This window comes from Gallinula chloropus, assembly GCF_964237585.1.
Source record: "Gallinula chloropus genome assembly, chromosome: 4".
Lineage (NCBI taxonomy): Eukaryota > Metazoa > Chordata > Aves > Gruiformes > Rallidae > Gallinula > Gallinula chloropus.
Genome location: NC_140088.1, coordinates 44,668,427 through 44,680,879, shown reverse-complemented (window position 1 = coordinate 44,680,879; position 12,453 = coordinate 44,668,427). Strand labels below are relative to the sequence as shown.

Sequence of the window (12,453 nt, the reverse complement as noted above, 5' to 3'; positions counted from 1 at the left end):
GATCAGTATATGTATTTTCACAAGGTCCCCTGACCCATTTCCAGTTTGACAGTCAGTGGATCTTGGGGTCATAGGCTGCACTGGAATAAATTAAGTCAGTATACTCAGGGTGTTAAATCAATGATACCGTTCTGAGCAGTGATGGAAGGGGAGCTCTTCCCTTAGCCTGCTTGTTTTTATTTGTGGCCTCACCACAGGCTTGTTGTGTGTTGGTGAGTGAGCTGGTCCATCACTCTGCCTCTGCGCCTTTCCGCTGTCAAGGCAACGCTGCTCCCTCACCAGGAGACTTAATTAGAGCCCCAAAACGCTTCGGTTAGAGTCAATGGCAGAAGAGGCTTTTGACCTCACTGAGGGTTAATGTTAGGATCTGAGTTATCTGTAAGGCACTTTAAGGAACTCAGTTGAAAGGTGATGTAATAGGGAACAAAACATAACTAAAACAGGATCACCAAACGCTGAGCTTGCAGTGCACATGGCCTGGCTGGAGATGCAGCACAATATGAAGAAGTAATTATTTAACTTTTTTTTTTCCAGAATGGGGCTGTAGTGGGAAAATAAATGCTGGGGAGATCTGCTTTTTCAGCCACAAAATATGTACGAGCAGCAGCTTTATGATCGTTTTGTTACAGCTCTTAAAACGAGATGGTGTGTGAGGCTTCCACCTGGTTCCTGGTGGGTTTTTTGCTTACCCTTGCATGCACGTCTTAACTGCCTCTCCACAAAGAGGCAAAATGTTTGAACACTGGGAGCTTCTCTCTGGTTTTGGGAGAGCTGGGGATCTGCTAACTGTGACCATTTCAGAGCAAAGCCCATTGTTTAGTAAATACTGTTGGACTCGGCAACCATACAGGAAGATATTAATATATTTGCAGCTTTATGTGTTTTAATTTCTTTCTTCATTTCACTTTACCTGCAGTCTTTCAGTTACCAATCTCCAAAAAGCTCAGCTAATCAACAGCTGGAGGTAAATCAATAGCTGGATGCACCCAAACCAGAAAAGCAGAATGAACTCAGAGGAAATTTTAATTTTAAGTGTATGTCTTGGACCACTACCAGAAGCCCTTTAGAATGTCATTGTTCTTTGGGGGAAATTTGGATGTGGACAAAAAGACCATTAATAAAGGCTGTCAAAACATCTGTTAAAAATCTGCAAGTTACAAAATATGCATTAAAAAAATATATATAGATGGTACAGTTTAAAGATCTTCTTTTTCTAGTTTGTTGAAATCTTCATGGGGTAGGCCTGGGCTAGCTGTACTGCTGGAATTTTTAACTTAAAAAAGGAGAAACAAAGACAAAGACCAACCATTCCACCATTCCCCTCTCCTTTCCCCAGCTCCTAGTTAGAACGTGCAGGAACAAGAAGTTTTCCCCCTCAGGAAAGCAGAGGAGGAAAATGGCAGTTGTGAGTCAGAAAAAACGTACATTGCTGTTCTGCTCAACTGATAGGAATGCAGAAGACCTTTGGCCTTCTCTTCTTCCTAGGGGAACTGCCTCTTCCTCTACTTAAGGCACAGTGTGAGTCCTTTTTCCTAGCTGGAGAAGAGGAATGTCATTTCCCTCCTTTTTTTCTTGGCTGAAAGAGTTTTTAACTCTCTGTCTGGGATGTCTGCTTCAGGCTGACTCTCTACTGCTGTGCTGGGTGCTAAGGTAGTGCTGGACCTGCTGCCCACCCTGCCTCTCCAGGGGATGTGAACTCTGCTGCAGGCACCTTAACCCTTGGGTGAACCACCCACAGACAGCTTTGCCTCTGAGTATTCACGGGTGTTTGAACCAACTTCTTCACTAAGGACACCCTGCTACTTTGAGATGTAACTCCCCCCAAAAAACCTACTTGAAATAAAACCACTTAGGGTACCTGTCCCCCTGCCATCTCCTTGCCATTGTTTTTCTGAGTTTTGGGGAATGTCTTTTTCTTTTCTGAGTTTGTTTTTTGTGGGTTTACAATGATGACTACTGTCTGAAAAACTAGGCTTGACTTAATTGACAGTGTAGGTCTAGTCCTGCATTAGGGATTACTTTTGTACCTGCTCGTGTGACAAGTCCCTGAACTGTATAGGGATCTCTGCCAGCAAGTCCTTGTGAGGGACCATAACCCCCCTTATAAAGGAAATGTTGAAGGGCATTTCAGGCAAAGTAGATATGCCACGGGGTCTACTTAAAATGGAGGTGATCTGTATGGTTCACTTTTTGTTCTGATTGACGATATTTTGAGAAGTCTGCAAACTTACCAAGCTAATGTCATGGCAAAGAGAAGGGGGAAATGTCCAAATCAAATGCTTTTTAAGTAAATCTGATTTCTAACCTGACTGCAGCCCAGAAAGGACCAGACGGGGTCATCATTCCCAATAACTACTGTGACTTCTGCCTTGGAGGCTCCAATATGAACAAAAAAAGTGGCCGGCCTGAAGAACTTGTTTCGTGCTCAGACTGTGGGCGCTCTGGTAGGTGACTCCCTCTTGCAACTTTCTTGTACAAAGGCATTTGCATGATTTGGTCTTTTTTTGGCTCCTGAAGATTTTGAAGAAAGGCAGCACGTTTGAGAGGGGATAGAAGACAAGGTCTTGTCTGTGTTTGTGGAAAGAGTGACTGAGACATTTTTCTGTCATAAACCCCATTGCTGGATCCACATTTTGAAGTTAACGGGGGTCTTATGAAAAAAAATAAAGTTTTAATGTATTTATTGGCTTCTGTGAATGTTGGTACATGTACTACTTCCAATGGAAGGAGAAAATCCTATGACAATGTTAAAGAATGGGCTCTGTCTTCGAGTGCTGCAATTACAACTATAAATTACTTACAAGATTTATGAAAGTTGCATGACAAGCATTTCCATTGATTACACATTTCATGCATTTCTTCATCCAAAAAAGAAAGAAGGAGGAAATTACAGGGTAGGGATGGGGGTAGCTGTCAAGAATTATCCTCTTACAAGATGACTATCATTAATTTTGTTTAAAGAGGTTTTTATTTCTCCCTTTTCTTCCCTTCTCTCTTTTTAAATGTAGGCAATTGTGTCTTTCACATTCTGAGTTGTCTTTATTTCTAGACTGTTGTTTTCTTCCTTCCTTTCTTTTATTTTTTTTCCTGCCCCCCCCCCCCTTTTTTTTTATTTTCTTTCTTTTTTCTTTCTCTTTTTTGGGAAATTTTATCCCAGCTGAGCAGATATTTATAGCTTGCGTGGGAGGTGGTGGTGATGGCAGAGGGAATGGGAGACCTTTACGAACTGCATATTCCCGCTTTGGTCCAAGTTTCCAGTTGTGATATTTCTGGGCAGTGGTGATACTAGCAGTGATAAGACCATCATGTGAAAACCTGAAAACCAGAGACCTCGAAATTCAGTATTGCTGCTGCTGCTTCTGTACTGTAGTCGCTGACAGATGTCTGTTGGGTGATGGCTGAAATGAGATGTGGAGTGTTCTTGTGCCAAGGGAAAGGCCTTTTCATGGTCCTGCCGAAATTCATAGTAAACCTCTTACCACGTTCAGTGGGAGCAGGACTAGACTCTCACTGTCAAATTGCCTTCTGCAGTTGTTGTGACTTCTGAAGATACTCTGAAGTGATACTGGCTGGTCACCAAAGGACCAATGACAACCCCTTCAGTCTTCTCCGGGGGTGTCCTTACAAATGCTGTGCGCTCAGGGGCAGGGACCTGTTATACATGTGTGCTTCTTAATAACTGAAGGGGGAAGCTCATGTTGTGCGTGGTGCCATCTGGGGAGATCATTGCCCTTCCCCTTGACTGTGTTATAGTTCAATATAACTCATGCCTGCATTGTCCTGGTACGGCACAGTGAGATGGGTCCCTATTTCTTTGCTACTGAAACATTTCTGTGGTGATTATATCCAAATGCAACGCAAATGCGTTAATTCCCTTGATTCCTTAGTGTGCTAGAGCAAGTAGATTGGCATGTAACCTAAATTGTGCAAAATCAGTTCCATTAAATGCTATCCTTGTACAAATTCCGACCCAGCCCGGTCACTCGTAGGGGTCTGCAATGGTGTGACTGATGTGTGATGAAAGCAATTAAGGTACAACCACAGACTAATCTCTAAAACCCAAACAATGAAACCTCTTTGGTGGCTGCCATCTTTCTTGATCATGGAGAACATTTTCATTATGCTGAAAGAGAGGTCATGGAAATGACATTGTTTCTTCCTTTCACAAAGTCAGGAAAAACACATCTCTACGAGGTGGTTCACCTGCCAGCAATTGCTGTGATATCCACTTTGTTTTTGCGAACAGGATATAATTCTTCATTCTCAAGCAATGCAGTGTACTTGTTATATGGCTGGTTTCCATAGATGGAGTGGGGACCAAGCAGTTGGTTACTTAATACCACGCTACTGTTTCTGCATAATAAAACAGTCATTCCCTGGAATCTGACACACTCGTTTTCCTGGGACACTAGAGGCATCTTCTTCTCTACCTTTCCCGAAGTGGGAATTCAAAGGCTATGCTATTAATCATATTACATGTTTGATTGAGGGAGAAAAATAAACCTCAGTTCTGCAGATTTCAGTATTTGGCTTCTCTTTTTAAGAGTCTTCTTTTGTTGTTGTTGTTGCTGCTGCTGTTGATATCCTGTGTGGAGAATTTCCTGTTCCACACCGAAAGTTGGATTGACTCACACACATTTGAACTTTTCAGTGTTCCCCAAGATAGGTCACTTCTCATCTTAGTTGGTTTAGTTGTTGAACTGTGTATATTTGTTGGCTTTTAAAAAAAATATCATTATTATTTTTGAAGGAAATGCTATGAAATTGGAATAAAAGCATTTGTTTAGGTTACTTTCACATAGTCTTCAAAATGTATTTCATCCTGTCTAGAGAGAAGGCTTTTTAGAATCAGGTGAAGGACAGGGATATAACATAGTGCAGAGGTTGATGAGCTCTCTAGGAGGTTACGTTTCTATAGCAGTAAATTTGTGACAGTTGATGCCAGTATGAAGGACAGTCATTGTGCTTCGAGCTAACGGTGTCTAATTACTTACATGGTCTAAAAAATCTTTTAAAATTGATCTAAGTAATCACAAGAAACTATTTTACTGTCTTTGGAAGAGAGGAAAACATGTTTAACCCTTTCGCTGCTGTAGCTGTGGGCACCTGTGGTGTTTGTAGATGATTTTGTTTTTCTTTGAAAGAGCATCTGATCCTTTTTTGTTTCCCTTACCACAGTTCTGCTGAGCTATGTTGTTGAGGTGCACGGGCACACACAAGCACACACCTATGAGCTCAATAGTCTGAATTGTTTTATAATGCTGATGATTAAAGAAATTATGATGATGATGATGATGATGCCTGTTGCTTAACCCATGTGCTGATATATTCATCATACATGTCAGCTCATTTGGGAAGAGAAGGCAGGAGGGACGAAGCAGCGCCAGCACGCACTACGGAGGACTTGTTCGGTTCCACGTCAGAAAGCGACACCTCGACCTTTCATGGCTTTGACGAGGATGATGCAGAAGAGCCTCTCTCGAGCCGAGGAGGTGGCTGTGGTGGCAGCTCTCCCTCCGCAGACAAAAAGGGCAGCTGCTAAAATAATTAAAAAGACACACAAACTCTGAGCAATTTGCTGTCCTTTTTACTACTAGGATTATTATTACCTTTTTCTTTTTTTTATTGTAGGTCCTTGGGTTTTTGGGGTTGGTTTTTGTGTTGTTGTTTTTGTTATTTTTCCTGTGGGGTGTACACTGAAAGCACAAGTGTTTAAAGATCTTGACAACTACTTTGAAGAGACAGAAGGTTTTGATTTTCCTGTTTTGGCTTTTTTTAATTTTAATTTGTTTTTCTCCCACCTCCCCCCCCCCCCTTCTCTTTCTCTCTGGAAACGTAAAAGATGGATTTAATTTTTTTTTTTAAATAGTGAGCAGAGTTGATTTTCTTGTCTTTTAATATATATATCGGCAAACCACAAAACATACAGATGGGTTGGAGAGCAGAAAGCAAACCCAAATAGTTTTTTTTAATTATTATTATTTATATATTCTATATATTATTAGAAAAACTACTTTTTAAATAAAAAATAGAAAAAAAATCCCAACAAAAAAGCAATGGATGTCTACTTGATAATAGAACTGTTTCTAGAGAACCACTCTGGGTGGACTATTGGAGGACAAGGAAACCCTTGATGTGATGGCTTCTGCGTTTTGAGATTTTGCACTTATTGTAGCATGTGGAGTATGGCTCTTCTTGTACACCTGCTACGCTTGTCTTTAACAGCCTGAAAATACAAGCAGAACCATTGAAGACCATGACCTTGGGGAACACGTTACATGTTTCCATCCCTCCTTTGGACACCTTTACGCTCAATAGATCTCTTTCTCCCTGCAATCCCTTCATGTCTTCCTCACTCCGTTCTACTTGTTGATTTTTTTCTTTTCCTTCACCTTTCACTTCATGGACAGCAATTTCCAAGCATAGGCATGGAATATGAATGGCAAGTCGTAGACATCAAAGGCAAAAGAGATGGAGGAGCAGAATCATGGAAGAAATTATATGGAAAAAATACCTCACCTGTACTTTTCTTTCCACTTTTAAATTTTAATTCACAGCAATTTTTCCTGTGCCACCCAGTTTTTTCTCTCTGTGGTGTCTTTTGAGACACTTTGTTTGCTTTTCAATAGCTTCTCTTGAAATAAACCAAAGCAATACTCCTAAGTTCCAAGGGCAATGGAGAAGAGAGTGACTCCCTTCCCAGCGACTTTCCCAGAAAGGAGGAGACATGCAGCAGGATTTGAAAGGTATGTCCAAGCTGAAATGTCTTTCACTCAGTTGTGAAATCTCTGTGCCCTGGATTTTCAACAGACCCTTGACTGAGCTTTGTTGTAGGAGTAAGTCCCGTGGATTAAATTGTGTTACGAGTATGCGCCACATTGACTCCTGGTGAAGCTAATGGAAGTTCTGTGGGAGCAGGATCCAGCCTTCTGTACAGTCAGAAGTGATTTGAAAGCAGTCATTGTATAGGTTACATTTCGCCGTCCTAATGCAGGCAAAAATGTCCCTGAGACAGGGGCAGGATTTGGTTCTAAGGATATATTTTTACTGAAGTATATAGTGCCAAACAGGGTGAGATCATGGCCTCATTTAAATCACAGGCACAATAGACATTTACCCAGGCAGCGCCTAATCCTTTAAACTTGAGGTGTGTGGTTTTGGTACCAGAATAAAAATCTCAGCCTTGCAATGAAGCCTTTCCAAATAGATTCCCTTTCTCCCCTTTCTTTTTCTGGGGTAGCATGATACTGTCTCTGAGAGCTCCTTCAACTTTCCCCTTCCACTTATAAACCGTAAAAAAAAAAAAAAAAAAAAAAAGAGAGAAAGGATCCACTCACTAATTCTTTTGTTGTTTGCTTTAGACGTGGAATAAGCAGTGGCCACATTCCACTTTTAGGTACATGGGCATAATCCAGAACAGCTGCTACTGATTACATTGATAACCAGCGGTGTTCCAAAAATGTTAGGATATACCTCAGCATGTTTATGCCACAGGACAGCGCAGGCCAGAGCCATGCAGCCCTGCCAAGAGAAGGCCTTGTTTAAGCTTTCCCCATTTTGATAATGCTTTTCTCTTGCTATTTCATTCCTGTTGTGTATTATAAGTGATGTAGTGTGAAATCAGTGGTATTTTTACTTAGTGCTGTCAACAAGAAACGTACTTTAACTGAGAAAAACATTTATTCCTTCCATGACCAGTCTTCTCTAATAGTATTTTAATACCGCTTTGCCACTCTTCCATATTTACTAAAAGTTCAAACTTCCAATGATTTCCAGGGGTGAGGCACAGGCATGCAGGCATTTGCTTTTCCAAAGTTCCTGAAGCAGTGAGGACCTTAGTTTGCATACCTGTATCATTTATATATATATATATATAAATGATACATATATGTGTGTGTGTGTGTGTTTATGGGGGATTGTAGGTAAACATGCATCAGAAAAGTCTGTACTCAGACATGTAGACACATATATGTAACACAGACATTAAAATAAAGAGCAACAGAAGTCAAGGTGGAAAACAGTTCCCAAGCAAGAGTGTGTTGAAGCAGCCCTCATGTGAGGCACTGCGGGCTCCCCTGTTCCATACTGACCTTACTGTAACCACCGAGTAGTCTCAGGGAGATTCTGTGGATTTTGACTAAATTTATGCTAATATAACTGAAAGCAGAATCTGGCCCAGAATTAGAGCTGTTCCCAGGTTGCAAAGAAATAATGCAAACCTGACATGTTATAGAATTAAGTTCAAATTGATTCCTTCTTCTACTCCGGTCTTCAAATTCATTCCTACTCCAACTTCAGTCCCTGCACTTACATTTGTGGTATTAGTATTATATCCTCTTTCATATAAAAATCGGGAGTTTTTTTCTTTCTCAAGCTACTCTTTGACATGCCCATGTGAACAGGGAGAATAGACAGGGAGAGTGTACCTAGAAACGTGCCAAATCTACTGTAAACAAACAACATGTTTTCTTGCATCCAGCCTGTATCTACTTCTTGTATCCACACAACAGTCATGTCAGACAGAAGTTTGAGTTCCTCGAAATACAGCGTATGCTTTGTCAGGGAAAGGCTCGTGGGAGTAGTGGAGATCTGAATGTTTGAGGGCTTGAAGAGAGCTCAGTTTTCGTTTGTCCACCTTGTGCTGCCTGAGCGGTGTAGGCCTCACACCCTCGGAACCAGCTGGCTGCCCCCAGCCACTGCTGCAGGGAGGCCAGCCCTGAGCTCAGCTCTTAGCAATGGTTTACCCAGTCTCTTGCGTGTTCTTGCAGCCCATCTTGAGCTCCGTGTCGCCGTGCTGGCTTCAGTCCTCGCAACCCCCAAGCTAGCTAGCTGAAACCTGCCCAGGTATACCTTTCCAAAGAACTCCCCTCGCTGTATCAAAGGCAGAACAGGCATGCTTCATAATTTTTTCCAAGTGGAATCCTTACCATTGTCTTTTGTGAACTATGCCTAAACACATTCTGGGCTCTTCTGGAACACAAACAATTATCAGATGCCCATAATTCATTAAGTCTTGATTTAGTTTCACAAATGCAGTTACTATAACAATGCTTACAGTCTTAATCCTTTCGCAACCTAACCACCCATCTTTGTGACATCCGGGTAGCGCAGACCCCTCAGAAAGAAGCCACAAAGGCTCACAGCATGCATGAAAGCTGCCAGCTGACATTGATTACAGATAGCATAGAAAAACATCCAGCGTTCTTACTTACACCATTAATGAGTATATGGACTGTCACTGGCTCAATCTAGTCCCGAGACAGGAAGGAAGGTAGAATAAATTAATGGTTAGGGAAAGCAGAGTAATCCTTGGGTTCCTTGGGATGTCTTAGTAGACATGTGTTTAGGCCAGAGCCTGAGCAGTGTGGTACTGACCGTAGGAAGGCATCAATCACAGGGAGAAAGTGAAGATGCAGAGACGGTACATTGAATGGAGTGTTGATATGGAAATGAAATATTCTCAGAACAGGTACTGCTGGAGTGAAGGCTGGCAACAGGGAAAGAATGTTGGTAGCTCATAAGTTAAAGATGAAAGCAAAGCAAGGCGCTGCTCCATGAGACCTGCTCAGATGGATGAGGGGAAGATGACAATGTTAATGAGTCAGGAGATTTCATAGGTCAAAAAACCCAAACCTGGCACTAGCATAGCCCGGTCACAAACGAGGGAAGTGTGTTCAAAGGCACATAAGTCCCAAACCAAGCTCGGATGGCATAAAGAGAGTTTTAACTGTGAATTCTGGGCTGAACCTAAAAAATACAGTCATCTTAAAAATCAGAAAGTGATGCTCTGCATTCCCCAGAGATTTCATCAGTTCAATGAGACCTGCTGTTGTGAGCTTCATAAGAAACATCTTTGAAGGTGCAGTCCTTCAACTAATCACAAGCCTGGCTCTTCCAGTCCTCCTCCAAAGGTGTCCTTCTTATTAGAGGAAGGTTAGCACAAGGCTGTCCAAAGATTCTCCTCAAACACATGCTCCCACACAAACCATGTACCAAATAAGACACCTCCAATGTGAAATGTGAATAAAGGCCCCAAATTCAGACTTTTCAGTGTTTAATCATGTGAGGTACCTCCTCAGGCACCTTTCTACTACTCCGTGCTAAAGGATCTTAGAAAAGAAACATCATTTCCTGAGCCATCCTCTGCAAACTCTGTTTCACGGCTGGGAGCAAGAGAAATAAGGAAGTGATGTGCTGCTTGTGCAGCTGATTAGTGGGAAGAAAGGCTATGCAGAGTGCACACTGATGCTCAGCAGGCTCCCTTTTGTGGCTCTTAATTAGTTTTAGCAGGGACAGACATCAGTTCTTGTTTGAAAACGGTTTAAAATTTGAAGTGTGATAGTATATATTGAGAAAATATGATATTCTGGCCTAAGAGTTAAAAACCAAAAGGAGACTGCGAGACGTGGCAGAACAGGGATGGAAACGAAATCTGGTTTGCTTCACTTTGCATCTCTATCCTTCATCCAGGCACACCCCCACCTCACCCCTTCCCCCAAGTTTTGTGGGTTGGATATTTATTTCTCGTCTATGTAATGGTGCTTGGCATAGCATTGTACATATGTGGTAAGGTCATAAATGATGAGCCTAGGCTGCTGAAACAAGGTCCAGAGAGAACTTTGCCACTGGCTTCGGAAGGATTAGCACTGGGCTTTCTTAGCTGTCGCTTTATTGAATGAAACCTCAATGTTATTACGCTTGCTCATGTGGTGTAGACAAGCTCCAAGATGGCCATTTGTTTCAGCAGAATGTGTTATTAGAATCCCCTCCCCGCATTGTTTTGCCTTTGAGCTCGTACATTAGTTATTCATTTGGAGTTCCAGTTTGCCATTTTGCAGACCTCAGCTTAGGCTCTTGATTGAAGACAGAGACTCAGTTTGCTGCCTGAGAGTCGCTAAGTCCGGACTGTGCCGGAGCACCGCTGCGTTCTCTCCTGCCCGCTTTGCATTTCTTTGGTTAATTCTTGCAATGATATTTCGAGATGGGCCCTAAAATTATAATTCACATACCATCAGGCTGTGGAGCTTTCAAAGCCTGGCTCCTCGTGCAATTTGCCTCTTCCCTGTGGCAAGCAGTTTTATGGAATCAATTCCCAAGCAAACATTGTATTGACCCTACTGGGAGTTGCCTTACTATAAAACCTGCAAAATCTGCCCAGCGTGTTTTGTGCTGCAACATATGTAGATGTTTCCAATAAACACCCATTTCTTACTCTCTGTGATTTTTCTTATTTATATAAAATTTGTAGCTATGAGTGTATATGAATGAAGGATGAGGCACACGCATGTGTTCATGCTGCAAGGGGTGGGTTGGTGGTTTTTTTTTTTCTGGATAAAGCCCTCACAGTGCAGGAATGTGGCCAGGATGAATTTTTGCTGACTGAGCCATCACAATAAACCCTACCAACCTTTGTTCTCTTTGCCAGATATCTACCAGGGTCAAAAAAAAAAAAAAACCCAACCCCAACTTGTACAAATATCATAGAATACTGAAATTAAGTTTGAACTACTTTCACGTCCCTGTCTGTACGGCCATGGGTGTTAAGCTGCCAGTTTCAGAGGAAACAAGTTGTAATAACATTTAGAACCACCCCCCCAGCTGTTGCGATTTCAAGTTCCGATACTCCTGTTAAGGGGATGCTGCCAGCTCATGTTGTTGACCAAGTTCCCTTGGTCACTGGCATCTCCTAAGATTTCGGACCTTTGTGTCATCCAGAACTGATAGGAGAGGTGTGGGAAAGACAAAAGGGAAGTCACTCACATTTTGTGGAAATAAAGAGATTATTTTATTTGCTAGCTAATGCTGCTCAGGAGCTTAGCAGCATGCAACTTAGCCCATTCCTGGATTAAACACAATGCGAAAGGCAGTCTCACGAAAATATCCAGAAGTTATCACATTGCTGCCACCCTACGTGTATCGCTCAGACTTCTAACAATGTCCTTTGTGCAGCGCTGCACGCCTTTGTGGCTCTGTGCAAATCATTAGTAATGGGGCGGTGTGATCAGAGCAGGATTTCATAAACAAAGGTCTTAACCTCTAGCAAAGAGGCAGGTACCTAAGCTGAAAGAGGAGGGTTACTTACTGATGGTTAAGACAGATTGACAGTGTTCGGTGCCTTTCTTTTGGATATGCTCCTTCATATCCTCTTTGTTTGCTTTGTATTTACTTATGGCTCCCAGGGACAGTTGAAGCTGAGTCTGTTGAGCTATGTTTTCAAAGATCTAGAACACAAACAGTGTTGGCAGGTTGGTTTGTGCTGCTTCTGCTTGTTTTTTTTCTTTTTCTGAACGCTTGCTTTTGTTGTGTGTTTGAGTTTGTTTAGTTTTACTTTGTATTGCATTTCCTTCTGCAGTCAGCCCTGCCCTCATGGACTCCAGCATCCTTCAAGCAAGACATTTCAGAGGAAGGCTGAGAGAAGCCAGGATGCTTTGATCCATCTCCTCTCCTTGCCCT

General features: G+C 42.1%; 1 protein-coding gene across 3 annotated transcripts in view; it reads left to right on the top strand.

The window, feature by feature from the left end:
* Window positions 1–12,453, top strand: part of DPF3 (double PHD fingers 3) — a gene marked incomplete at both ends in the record, with an annotated part of 172,852 nt that overhangs the window by 141,112 nt on the left and 19,287 nt on the right. For 2 of the 3 annotated variants that reach the window (XM_084263872.1, XM_084263873.1), the window contains one exon: window positions 2,316–2,444. In XM_084263872.1, the coding sequence (XP_084119998.1) occupies window positions 2,316–2,444 (129 nt within the window). Of the gene's footprint in view, window positions 1–2,315; window positions 2,445–5,345; window positions 5,593–12,453 lie in introns of those variants that run through there. The other variant, XM_084263874.1, reaches the window with a different exon arrangement.